The 12,759-nt window shown below is 47.6% G+C and overlaps 1 protein-coding gene across 1 annotated transcript in view; it reads left to right on the plus strand.

Annotated features, from left to right (window-relative positions):
• Positions 1-8,615: 8,615 nt before the first annotated feature.
• Positions 8,616-12,759, plus strand: part of YTHDF2 (YTH N6-methyladenosine RNA binding protein F2) — a gene marked incomplete at both ends in the record, with an annotated part of 30,223 nt that continues 26,079 nt past the window's right edge. Inside the window, 3 exons of the mRNA XM_080691365.1 lie at positions 8,616-8,642; positions 9,065-9,089; positions 9,644-9,723. Of these exons, the coding sequence (XP_080547491.1) occupies positions 8,616-8,642; positions 9,065-9,089; positions 9,644-9,723 (132 nt within the window). The remainder of the gene's footprint in view (positions 8,643-9,064; positions 9,090-9,643; positions 9,724-12,759) is intronic.

The raw sequence follows: 12,759 nt of genomic DNA on the forward strand, positions 1-12,759 counted from the left end.
ACTGGGGGTGGAACCCAGGGGCTTTTCTACCTCTGGGCTATACTCCCAGACCTATTTTATACTTTATTTGGAAACAGGGTCTTACTAAGTTGCTGAGAGCCTCACTAAGTAGCTGAGGCTGGCTTCGAACCTGTGTAATCCTCCTGTCTCAGCCTCCCAAGTGCTGGGATTACAAGCATGCACCACCACACCTGGTTTATTCTTTATTTTGAAACAGAGTCTCACTGAGTTGCAAAGGGCCTCAACTAAGTAGCCGAGGCTGTCTGGGAACCGAGATCCTCCTTACTTTTTTTTTTTTTTTTTTTGCGGTACTAGTGCTGGAACTTAGGGGCATTCTACCTCTGAGCTACACCCCCAGCCCTATTTGTGTGTGTGTGTGTGGTACTGGAGGTGGAACCCAGAGGCTTTTCTACCTGTGGGCTATACTCCCAGACCTATTTTATACTTTATTTGGAAACAGGGTATCACTAAGTTGCTGAGAGCCTCACTAAGTAGCTGAGGCTGGCTTTGAATCTGTGCGATCCTCCTGTCTCAGCCTCCCAAGCGTGGGGATTACAACCGTACACCATGATGCCTGGCTCTCCCAGATCTATTATTACTTTTTTTTTTTTTTTTTTGGTGATACTGGGGATGGAATCCAGGGGCTTTCTACCTCTGAGCTATACCCCCAGTCCTATTTTTTATTCTTTATTTGGAAACTGAGTGGCTGAAAGCCTGGGTAAGTAGCCAAGGCTGGCTTCAAACCTACATAATCCTCCTGTCTCAGCCTCCCAAATACTGGGATTACAAGTGTGCATCACCATTCCCGGCTTCTCAGCTCTATTTTTTAATCCTCCTGTCTCAGTCTCCCAAATTCTCCCAAATGCTGGGATTACAAGTGTACGCCACCACAACCAGCTCATCTTTTTAGTTTCTTTTTTTCTGTACTGGGGACAGAAACCAGGGGTGCTCTGTGGCATTCTACCTCCAAGTTACACTCCCAGTCCTATTTCTTAGTCTTTATATTTTTTGAAACAGGGTCTCACTGACTTGCGAGGGGCCTCGGTAAGTAGCTGAGGCTGTCTGCTAACCGCGATCCTTTGGTCTCCGCCTCACAAACGCTGGGATTACAAGCATGTGCCACCACCACGGGCTCTCCTTTTAGTTTTTTTTTTTTTTTTTTTTTTTTTTGTTGGAGATATAACCCAGGGGCATTGTAACTCTGAGCTACACGCTGAGCCCTATTTTTATTCTTTATTTAGAAAGAGGGTCTCACTGAGTTGCAGAGGGCCTAAGTAGCTGAGGCTGTCTGCAAACTACGATCCTCCTGTCTCTGTCTCCTGAATGCTGGAATTACAAGTGTACACCACCACCTTGGCCTTATCCTTACTTTTGGAACAGGGTCTCACTAAATTGCAGAAGGTATTACTAAGTAGCTGAGGCTGGTGTAGTACCTTCAATCCTCCTGTCTCAGCCTCCTAAATACTGGGATTACAAGTATAGCCACCATGCCAGGCTTTTATTTATTTATTTATTTATTTATTTATTTATTTATTTTTGAAACAGGATCTTGCTTAATTGCTGAGTCTCACTAGATTGCTGAGGCTTACTTTGTTTTTTTTTTCCCAAAAGCAAGCAAAAATTTTTTTTTTATTTTTTATTTTTTTTTTGGTGGTACTGGGGTTCCTGGAAGCCCTTCTACCTCTGGGCTACACTCCCAGACCTATTTTTTACATTTTCATTTTGGAAACAGGGTCTCCTAAACCAGCGCGCGCGGCTGGCTTCGAACCTGCGCGATCCTCCTGTCTCTGCCTCCCAAGCGCGGGGATTACAAGCGTGCGCCACCACGCCCGGCAAAATTTTTATTTTTTAAATTTTTAATTGATGTATTGTAGTCATACATCTTAGTGGAGTACAAGAGGGTAATGGCATACAAGCACATATCACTCAATTAGCCCTTGCTCAGTTCCCATCCCACTCCCTCCCCCTCCCTAACTTTTATTTATTTATTTATTTATTTATTTTTATTTTTTGATGTTACTGGGAATGGAACCCAGGGGTCTTCTACTTCCGGGCTACACTCCCAGACCTATTTTATTTTATTTTTTTATTTGGAAACAGGGTCTCTTAAACCAGCCGAGGCTGGCTTTGAACCTGCGCGATCCTCCTGTCTCAGCCTCCCAAGCGCGGGGATTACAAGCATGCGCCACCACGCCCGGCTTGTAACTTTTATTTTTAATGAGCCAAAATTTTCAAATAAGCAACTAGTATTTATATATCTACTCTTCCCCTTCCAGCCTGTTCTGTTGCCATATTCTATACATCTAGCTGATAGCAACATTGTACTTCTAATTATTCAGGAAAAGACTTAGTCCCTTTTGATTCTTGGGTTTTCCTCTCTAATATCTTTTCTAATCCTTCAAGAAATTCTGTGACAGCTACTAAATACAGAAAATGCTGTTTGGTCACCACCTCCATTACCAACAAGATGGTCCTTGACACTGCCATCTTCTGTTTTCTTTTTTACAATGCTCTCCTAATAAGTTTTTAAAATATATTTTTATTAGTGCATTGTAGTCAAACATCACAATGGAATACAAGACTTGTTAGGATATCCAAGCACACATCATCCAATCAACCTTTATCCAATCCCCATCCCACTCCCTCCCCCTCCCTCAATCCCATGCTTGAGTTAGTGTTTAATATTGATATATTTACATACATCATGTGCTTTAAAGAGATTCCATCTTCCCCCATCCCATCCCCTCTGATTGGTCACCTTAATTGCTCCTCTATAGGGCCCCTTCTTCCGTTAGATTCCCTCTTATTACCCATTTCTTCCTAGTTTTGCATATTAGGGAGAGCATCTGATTGTTTTCATTTTCTGTGATATTTCTTTGTGTATGCCACTTTGCAAGTTACAATCCCACTCTTGAAGACCCCGGCCTCAGTCTGGCCACTCAGTAGATTCTGTTCCCGGTCTCACTGACTCCAGTACCAGCCTTGTCCCATGGCGGACTCTGATCCCAGCCTCGGGGGCCCCAGAACCAGCCTTGTCTTTAGGCTAGCTCCTATCTCGGCCTCGCTGGCTCCAGGTACAGCTTCACCAAATGGCAGGCACCAATCCCGGCCTTGCTGACCCCAGTGCTGGCCTCGCCACATGGTAGGCTCCAATCTTGGCCTCCGAGGCCCCAGCCCTGGCCTCCCCCCGTTGGCAGGCTCTGATCCCAGCCTCCAAGCCCCCAGCACCGGCCTTGCCTCACAGCAGACTCCGATCCCGGTCTCCCTGGCCCCGGCACCAATCTCACCCCTCGGCAGGCTCCGATCTCTGTCTCTGAGGCCCCAGCACTGGCATTGCCTCACAGCAGGCTCTGATCCTGGCCTCACTGGTCCCAACACTGGCCTCACCCCTGGGCAGGCTCCGATCCCGGCCTCGGAGGCCCCAGCACTGGCCTTGTGAGGCTTACTTTGAATCTATGATCATCCTGGTTCAGCCTCCCAAGAACTGGGATTACAGGCATGCATCACCTTGCTGGGCTTTCAATTCTCTTAACTCCTAATTTCTCATCTGTCTAAATATATTTTCCAAGTGGGTGTGGTAGCACATGTTTGTAATAGCAGTACTTGGGAGGCTGAGTCAGGAGTATCTCAGGTTTGTGGCCAGCGTCAGCTACTTAGTGAGGCCCTCCATAACTTAGATCTTGTTTCAAAATAAAGAATGAAAAATAGGGCTGGGAGTGTAGCTGGGAGATAGAATGCCCCTGGGTTCAATCCTTAGTACTGCAAAAAAAGAAAAAAAAAATCTGAGTGTATTGATGTACAACTGTAATCCTAGGACTTGGGAGGCTGAGATAGGAGGACCACTGGTTTGAAGACAGGTTCAGCAAGTAGTAAGACTCTCATTAATCTAGTGAGACCCTGTTTCTTTTCTTCTTTCTTTCTTTCTCTCTTTCTTTCTTTCTTTCTTTCTTCTTTCTTTTGTGGTACTGTGAATTGAACTCAGAGGCATCCTATCTCTGAGCTACATCCCCAGACTGATTTTTATTTCTTATTTGGAAACAGGGTCTCACTAGGTTGCTGAGAGCTTCACTAAATTTCTGAAGCTGTCCTTGAACCTGTGATCCTCCATTCTTAACCTCCCAAATACTAGGATTATAAGCATGCACCACCATACCCGGCTCAAGACCCTGTTTCAAAACAAAAATAAAGTAGGTCTGGGGGTGTATCTCTGAGGTAGAATGTTACTGGAATCAACCCCCAGTACCACAGTTTCCCACAATGAACTCTGTGTGTGTGTGTGTGTGTGTGTGTGTGTGTGTGTGTGTGTGTGTATGACTACAGATGAACTACCAGGGGTGTTCTACCTCTGGGCTACAACACCAGCCCTATTTTTTTTTTTCATTTTGAAATAGAGTTTCACTAATTTGTGGAGGGCCTGAATAGGTTGCCGAGGCTGGCTGTGAACCTGCCATCCTCCAGTCTCAATCCTTAAGTACTGGTAATTCTTACATGTGCCATGGTGCCCAAAAACTGATCACTGTGTGCAGGGAACAAGTCCTTATATTTCTTTCCTCTGCCCAATCCTTCAGTCTCATTGCTGTGCCTGCTTACTCTGTTGGTCATGCTGGCTGCCTTTCCGTTCCTCACCAGAGCCAAGCTTCTTCCTCGTTCAGGGCCTTTGTACATCTTGTCCTCTCACTTTCCTTCCCTCCTTGCCTGGCCAATTTCTCCTTGCCCTTCGGGTCTTAGCTGAAGCTCATTTCCTCAGGGCAAACTTCCCTGGCTCTTCTGTAGAGGCTGTCCTTTTTCATCCCACTCTGCACAACTGTAATTGAATAACTGTGTACAGTCTCAGTTTCTCTAACTAGCCTATAAACTTTAGGGGAAAGTGAATTTTTTAAAAAATTGTGGTACTGGGGATTTAACCCAGGGTCATTCTACCTCCAAGCTACACCTCAAGTCCTATTTTTTTTTTTTTTTAATGTGTGTGTATGGTACCAGGGATGGAACCCAGGGGCATTGTACCTCCAGGCTACACCCCCTGCCCTATTTTTTAGTCTTTTTATTTCTGAAACAGGGTTCCACTGAGTTGCGAAGTGCCTTGCTAAGTAGCTGAGGCTGTCCGCGAACTGCGATCCTCCAGTCTCAGCTTCCTGAATGCTGGGATTACAAGCGTGCGCCACCATGCCCAGCTCCGAGTTCTATTTTTTATTCTTTTTTTTTTTTTTTTTATGTGTGTGGTGCTGGGGATTGAACCCAGGGCACTCTACCTCTGAGCTACACCCCCAGCTCAATCTTTTATTCTTTATTTTGAAACAGGGTCTTACTAAGTAGCTGAGGCTGGCTGAGAACCCAGATCCTCCTGTCTCAGCCTCCCAAGTAATGGGATTACATGCCTGGCAAAAGTGAAACTGTTTTAAGACCTCCTCTCCAGCACATTGCCTGGCCACCATTCTGTGTGTGTGTGTGTGTGTGTGTGTGTGTGTGTGTAATTTTTTGTATGTGTGGTGCTGAGGATTGAACTCTGGAGCATTTTACCTCTGAGCTACACCCTCAGCCCTATTTTATTTCTACTTTGAAACAGAATCATACTAAGTTAGGGAGTACCTCAGGAGGTTGTTCCAGCTGTCCTCAAACCTGTGATCCTCCTTGTCTCAGCCTCCCAAGTACTGGGATTACAGGAGTGTCTTGTCATGCCTGGCTAATATTTGTTAAAAGAGGGATTGATGATGGGCGTGGTAACACATGCTTGTAATCCCAGTACTTAGGAGGCTGAGACAGGAAGATGGCAAGTTTGCAGCCAGCCTCAGCTACTTAGTGAGATCCTGTTTCAAAATAAGAATAAAAAATAGGGCTAAGGGTGTAGCTTGGAGGTAGAATGCTCTGGGTTCAGTCCCCAGTTCAACAAAAACAACAACAGCAACAACAAACAAGCAAGCAAAAACAATCTGATAAATTAATCTTGGTTTAGAGATCGCCTTTTCCCAAAGATATCTGCATTTTAACTGGCAATTCCTATAGAAAAGAAGGTAATCCCAAAGGGGCTAATCAAAGCTTCTTGCACCATGTGCATGTTATTGGAAGGAAAGAATTTTTAGTCATATCCCTTAATGAGATCATAGGAAAGGAACCTACGGTGTGCCGGGCATGTCCTAATGTCCTTCCCCCCACACTTTTATCTTTGCGAGAAACCTGTTAGGTAGGTATTCTTATCTCCTTTATGAAATGAAGGAATTGGAGAAAGGTTTAGTAGTTTTCCTAACCTTACACATTTGGTGGGGAAGCCAGTATTTAGACCTTCCCCCACCCCCAGGATATGACTCCATCTAATCCCGTTCATAATACCATGCTGCCTCCAAGGGTGAGTGCGGGCAATTGCTCACAGTTTATATATAAATCTGGGCCATGGGGTTAACTGGCTTATTAATAAAAAGTATTACTAGGTTTGTTTCATTTCCTTGATGGGATCTATACTCTGAAACTTGACATTTTAGTATCTTAACTACAAGTCCTTCACCTTTGGCACCTGGGCTTGTTCATTCTAACCATAAATGTGATTATAGAATGAAAAAGATTGCTTTGAGCAAAATTATATTAAATCCATGTCATTTCTTTGACGCCTAAGCCCATCAAAGCTTCCTGTATCCAGGGAACAGATGATACTAGGTTGACAATAATGCATTACTTAACCTGTTAACTTATATTTGCAATAACAAAAGCTACTAAAACAGCGGGGAGTGGTGGCACACACGCTTGTAATCCCAGCATTCGGGAGGCTGAGACCGGAGGATTGCAGTTCACAGACAGCCTGAGCTACTTAGTGAGGCCCTCTGCAATTTAGGGAGACTCTGTTTCAAAATAAAGAATAAAAAATAAGGCAGGGGGTGTAGGTCGGAGGTCGAATGCCGCTGGGTTCCATCCCCAGACCCTCTCCCCCAAAACAAAGATACTAAAAGATTTTTTTTTCTTTCTTTTTTGTGCGCGTGGTACTGGGGGTGGAACCCAGAGGCTTTCTACTTCCGGGCTATACTCCCAGACCCATTTTATATTTTATTTGGAAACAGGGTCTCACTAAGTTGCTGAGAGCCTCACTAAGTAGCCGAGGCTGGCTTCGAACCTGTGCGATCCTCCTGTCTCAGCCTCCCAAACGCGGGGATTACAAGCGTGCGCCACCACGCCCTGCTGAGATCCCCCCCCCCCCCACGAGGGATGGAACACAGTGGCATTCTAGCTCCGAGCTACACCTCCAGCCCTATTTTTTATCCTTTATTTTGAAACAGGGTCTCACTAAGTTCTGGAGGGCCTCACTGAGTTAGCTGAGGCTGTCGGCAAACCACGATCCTCCTGTCTCAGCCTCCCAAATGCAGGGATTACATGGGAGCGCCATCACGCCGGGCTCAAGTTTTTTTTGTTGTTTGTTTTTTGGCACTGGAGATTGAATCCAGGGGCATTATACTTCCAAATTACACTCCCAGTCCAATTTTTTTTTTTTTTAATTGAAACAAAGTCTCACTAAGTTGCTGAGGGCCTGACTAAATTGCATTGCTCAGAGTGAAGCCAGGCACTTCGTGTGTTAGAAAGCATTTCATGACAGTCTGGCCCACAGCAGGTATGCGAATACTGTCAGTTTTCTTCCCTCCCCAGATCAAGGACATTCCTTCTTGAGGTCCACAGATTTATAGGTTCTCTGAACTCCTTGGAAGTACGTGTATAATTTTGTGTAGATGTGTGAGGTGTATTTTTCGTGGAAATAATGCCCAGTTTAAGAGTATTTTGGGATCAGTGACTTCCATGAAAGCATACTGTAGAATGCTAACGTGGGGCTATCTTTTGCAGATGAGGTGTGTGTGTGTGTCTGTGCCGTATCATATTTTTTTTCTTTTCTTTTTGTGGCTGATTGCTCCCTGGGCGCACTCTGCAGTCCGCAGAGGATGACAGGCTCCTGGGAGAGGGGTGTGTGCGGGGCGTGTCCCTCCGGGGGTAGGGCTCCCACGAAGTTTCTCTGTGGGCTCTGCGACCCCCTCTTGGGGTTCCCTCCCAAAAGGTAGCGGGGTGTCTTTTGCAGCTGGAAAGCCGGTCGGCCGCAGAGGCCGCCCCCTCACTGAGAGACCACCTTTTACGGCTTTTTCCTTACGCTAAAGCCCCGGCCTCCAGGTGTGAGGCAAAACCCGGCGGCGCGACCCGGCGGCCCGCATCCCCGCAGGCCCCACTCGCGGTGGGGGTGGGGCGGGAGGCCGCGCGCCGCTTCCGCTCCTCCGGCCCGGCAGAGGGCGCTGCGGCCGGCGCGCCCTTCCCGGCGTGCCCCGCGCCCGGCCCCTTCCGCGTGGGTGAGCGAAGGCGAGAGTCAGCGCTCGCGCCGCGCGCGCCGCCCCGCGCCCTCCTCCCGGCCGTGAGGGCGGGCGCGCGCAGAGCCATAGAGACGGGCGTTGAGCTGCCGGGCTAGAGCGCCGCCGAGTCGGAGCCGGAGCCCGAGCCGCGCGCTGTGTCTCCGCTGCGTCCGCCGAGGCTGCCGTGTGTCAGGGACAAAAGCCGCCGCCGCGCCGCCCGCTCCCGCTGCCGGGGCTCATCCGCCGCCGCCGCCGCCGCCGCTCTGAGGAGAGTCCGCCGCCGCCGCCGCCCGTGAGGATCCGAGAGCCATGTCGGCCAGCAGCCTCTTGGAGCAGGTACAGGCCCAGCCCGCATGCCTCGGCCATTGTGTGAGGCGGGACGGAGCCGACTAGGCCCGGGCCCGCCGCCCGATCGGCCGGGCCCTCCCGCGGCCGCGCTTCGGGCTCGCAGGCCGGCCGCGCCCAGCCTCGCGCCCGCCCGCTCCTCCCGCTCCGCCCGGGCCCGGCGCCCACCGGCCGCGCCGCCGCCGCCGCCCGCCCGCGTCCCTCCCCGGCGCCGGCCGCGCTCGCAGCCCGGCGCCCGCGCCCCCCGGCCGGCCCGCGCCCTCCCCGCCGCCCGCCGCCCCCTCGCCCCGCGCCCGCCGCCTCCCCGCGGGCCCGCGCCTCTCTCCCCGTCTCGGGCCCCGCTTTCATTTGTCTCTCCCTTTCCGTTTCTTCCCGGACGGCGTGCGGCTCGGCGACGTTCCTTTCGCCCGCAGAGACCAAAAGGTCAAGGAAACAAAGGTAAGCGGCCCGGCGGGCCGGGCGGGGGCGCCGCGCCGGGGCGGGGTCTGCGGCAGCCGCGGCCCGACTGCGCCGCCGAGTCACAGGTGCCGCCCGCTCTCGGCCCCGACCCCCTCGGTGTGCTCCCGCAGCTGGCGATCCGCGTTTTCGCCAACAAGGAGTAATTCATTGCGGGTGGGGGTGGATTCGGCTCCGAAACGCCCCAGGTTCTTAGTTTCCTGTAGGTCTTAGGAGGCCTTTGTTTTTCATCCTCGTGGATCACTTTCTGGAAGTAACTCACATGTGATGGGGGAGGGGACGCGGGAGGGAATTGTAATCTAGAGGAGCCAATAAAATGACCTTTTTAGATCAACCTGTGCTGGGTGGAGGGAGACATTTTCACCCGGGAGTCTCGTTTCCGCGTTCACTCCTGTCTGTGTGTATCCATTTGAACTTCTAACTTGTTTGCTCTCTGAACTAGTACTTTTTTTCCTCCGGTTAGGATATATTTGATTCGGGAGGGAGATTTGCAGGGTTGGTGCCCTCCTAATTTGAATTTTTTTTTTTTTCTGTAGTGCAAAATGGATCTGTACATCAAAAGGATGGATTAAATGATGATGATTTTGAACCTTACTTGAGTCCACAGGCAAGGCCCGTGAGTAGTTGACTGTTTACATATCTGAGGGAGGGTAAAGTATTTCTCTTTGCCCTGTCAATCTAATTCCTTGGGAGTTGGTCATTTTTTAAAATAATGTACTATAAAATCTTTATTACAAACGTTACGGGATGCTGACATTCCCAGCTCTGTGTTGTGAGCAAATATAATGGCGCTATGAGACTGCAGTACTGAAAACGTTTTACTGTGTACTAACAGTGATACCTATTTTAGTAGTTGTTATTCTCTTAGCAAGAATATAGCAGTACAGAGTTTAAGAATACATTTTCAACCAGGCGTGGTGGTGCACACTTGTAATCCCAGTACTTGGGAGGCTGAGACAGGAGGATTTGGGTTTGCAGCTAGCCTCAACTACTTAGGCCCTCTGTAACTTAGTGAGACCCTGTTTCCAAATAAAGAATAAAAAATAGGGCTGAGGGTAGAGCTCGGAGGTAGAATGCCATTTGGTTCAATCTCCAACACCACCAGCACAACAAAAAAATTGGGTTGGGGGTGTATATTGGAGGTAGAATACCCTGGGTTCAATCTCTAGTACCTCAAAAAAAAAAAAAAGAAAAAGGAAAAGAAAAAAAAAGTTGTGGTGGCGCACACCTGTAATCCTAGTACTTGAGAAGCTGAGACCAGAAGATTGCAGGTTCAAAGCCAGCCTCAGCAAGTTAGGCTTTCAGCAACTTGGCAAGACCCTGTTTCAAAATAAAAAATAGGTCTGGGAGTAATAGGGTGGAAGTAAAATGCTCCTGGGTTCCATCAGAAATGTGTGTGCACGCACACACAGAAAATGACAGGAAATTTGTATCATGAAATCACATGAATTTCAGGGCTGCAGACCTGGTTATCTTCTTTCCCTGTGATCACTAGTTAATGGGCTCTTAGTGTATCTGATCTGTTTCGGAAGTTAGATACTTGCTATTTCGAGTTAAGTTGTACTTAATATCAATAGAGACCAACTTTGTGTACCTCTGACTTCTCACTGAATGTGGTGGTAGGATTTATGAAATGGAGTTAAAATACTGTTTAGCACAAACTTGTGAGCTGGTCTTGAGGTTAGTGTGTGTGTGTGTGTGTGTGTGTGTGTGTGTGTGTGTGTGTGTGTGTGTGTGTGTGTGTGTGTGGTACTGGGAATTGAACCCAGAGGCATTCTGCCTCTGAGCTGCATCCTCAAACTAACTGCCTGCCTGCCTGCTTTCCTTCCTTCCTTCCTTCCTTCCTTCCTTCCTTCCTTCCTTCCTTCCTTCCTTCCTTATTGTGGTACTGGGAATGGAACCCAGTGGTGGTCTACCTCCAAGTGACACTCCCAGCCCTATTTTTTTTTAATTTTGAAACAGGGTCTCACTGAATTGCAAAGGGCTTCACTAAGTAGTAGCTGAGGCTGTCTTTGAATCTCAATCCTCCTGTCTCAGCCTCCCAAATGCTGGGATTACAAGTGTGTGCCAGCTCAATTTTTTTTTTTTTTTTTTTTCTGGTACCGGAGATGGAACCCAGGGACATTTTACCTCCGAGCTACACTCTCAGCCTTATTTTTAATTTTCATTTTATTTATTTATTTATTTGCAGGTCTGGGGATGGAACCCAGGGGCTTTCCACCTCCGAGCTACACCTCCTGTCCTATTTTTTATTTATTTTGAAACAGGGTCTCACTAAGTTTCGGAGGGCTTCGCTTAAGTAGCTGAGGCTGTCAGCGAACCACGATCCTCAGGTCTCAGCCTCCGGAATGCTGGGATTACAAGTGTGCACCACCACGCCCACGTTCAGCTTATTCTTTATTTTGAAACAGGGTCTCATTGAGTTGCGAAGGGCCTCACTAAGTATGGCTTGATTTTCTTATTTGGAAACAGGATCTCACTAGGTTGCTGAAAACCTCACTAGTTTGCTGAGGCTGTACTTGAACGTGCAATCTTCCTGTCTCAGCTGTCCAAGGATTAAAAGCACAGGACACCACACCCGACTAGGCCTGTTTTTTTTTTTTTTGTTTTGTTTTTTTGTTTTTTTGCAGTACTGGGGATGGAACCCAGGGGCATTCTACCTCAGAGGCACCCCCAGCCCTCTTTTTTATTCTTTATTTTGAAACAGGGCCTCACTGAGTTGCAAAAGGCCTCACTAAGTAGCTGAGGCAGTCCTTGAACCTCAGTCTTTCTGTCTCAACCTCCCAAATGCTGGGATTACAATTGTGTGCCGCTATGCCAGGCTTAGACTTTAGTTAGATTGAGGGTAGGAGCTTGGGGAATTAGCTCAGTGGTAGAGGGCCTGTGTAAGAGGGTGCAGGTATAAACCCCAATGCCACCCCAAAAAATAATTGAACCCTTTGCAATGTATTTTTTGCAGTGTGTTTTCTAATGTGAATATTAGTTGCTCGTGCATTCAGACATGGTTAATATAACTTGTGCATGCAGAAACTTGTTTGATTCAGTGGTTTCTTTCATATTTCCATCTCAGGTCCTAAGGACAGTTACCACCTTAGTCTAAAGAAAAATAACAGCTCTCAGAATAATAGAGCAAAAGGAGCATTGACAAGATTTCTTCCAAGATAACCTAAAAGATCAAGAAGTTCATAGAACATAAATTCCAGTCATATGCTGTAGGAAATGCAGTTGGTAGTCTGGAGTAATTTGACTTATACCCATATTTGGACCTGATTCTTACATAAAACTTTGAGATTTCTTATGTAAAACTTTCTGCTTTGAGCGCGTGTGGTGGCGCACATTTGTAATTCTGGCATTTGGGAGGACAATCTCAGCTATTTAGTGAGGTCCTTAGCAAATCAGTGAGACCCTGTTTCAAAATCAAGAATAAAGTATAGGGCTGGGGTTACAGCTTGAAGGTAGAATTCCCCTGGGTTCCATCCCTGGTACTGCAAAAACAACAAAAAAACCCCCCCAAATGTTCTGCTTTGAAAGTATAGAAACCACCCAATTAAGTGATTGGGTAAAGTTTTTAGAGAAGACAACCAGTTAATCAGGAAAAGTAGAAAAGGAAGTAGAGGAGTGAACTATTAATAGGTTCCTGCTATTGAAGTTG

The sequence above is a fragment of the Muscardinus avellanarius genome, assembly GCF_963383645.1.
Source record: "Muscardinus avellanarius genome assembly, chromosome: 3".
NCBI lineage: Eukaryota > Metazoa > Chordata > Mammalia > Rodentia > Gliridae > Muscardinus > Muscardinus avellanarius.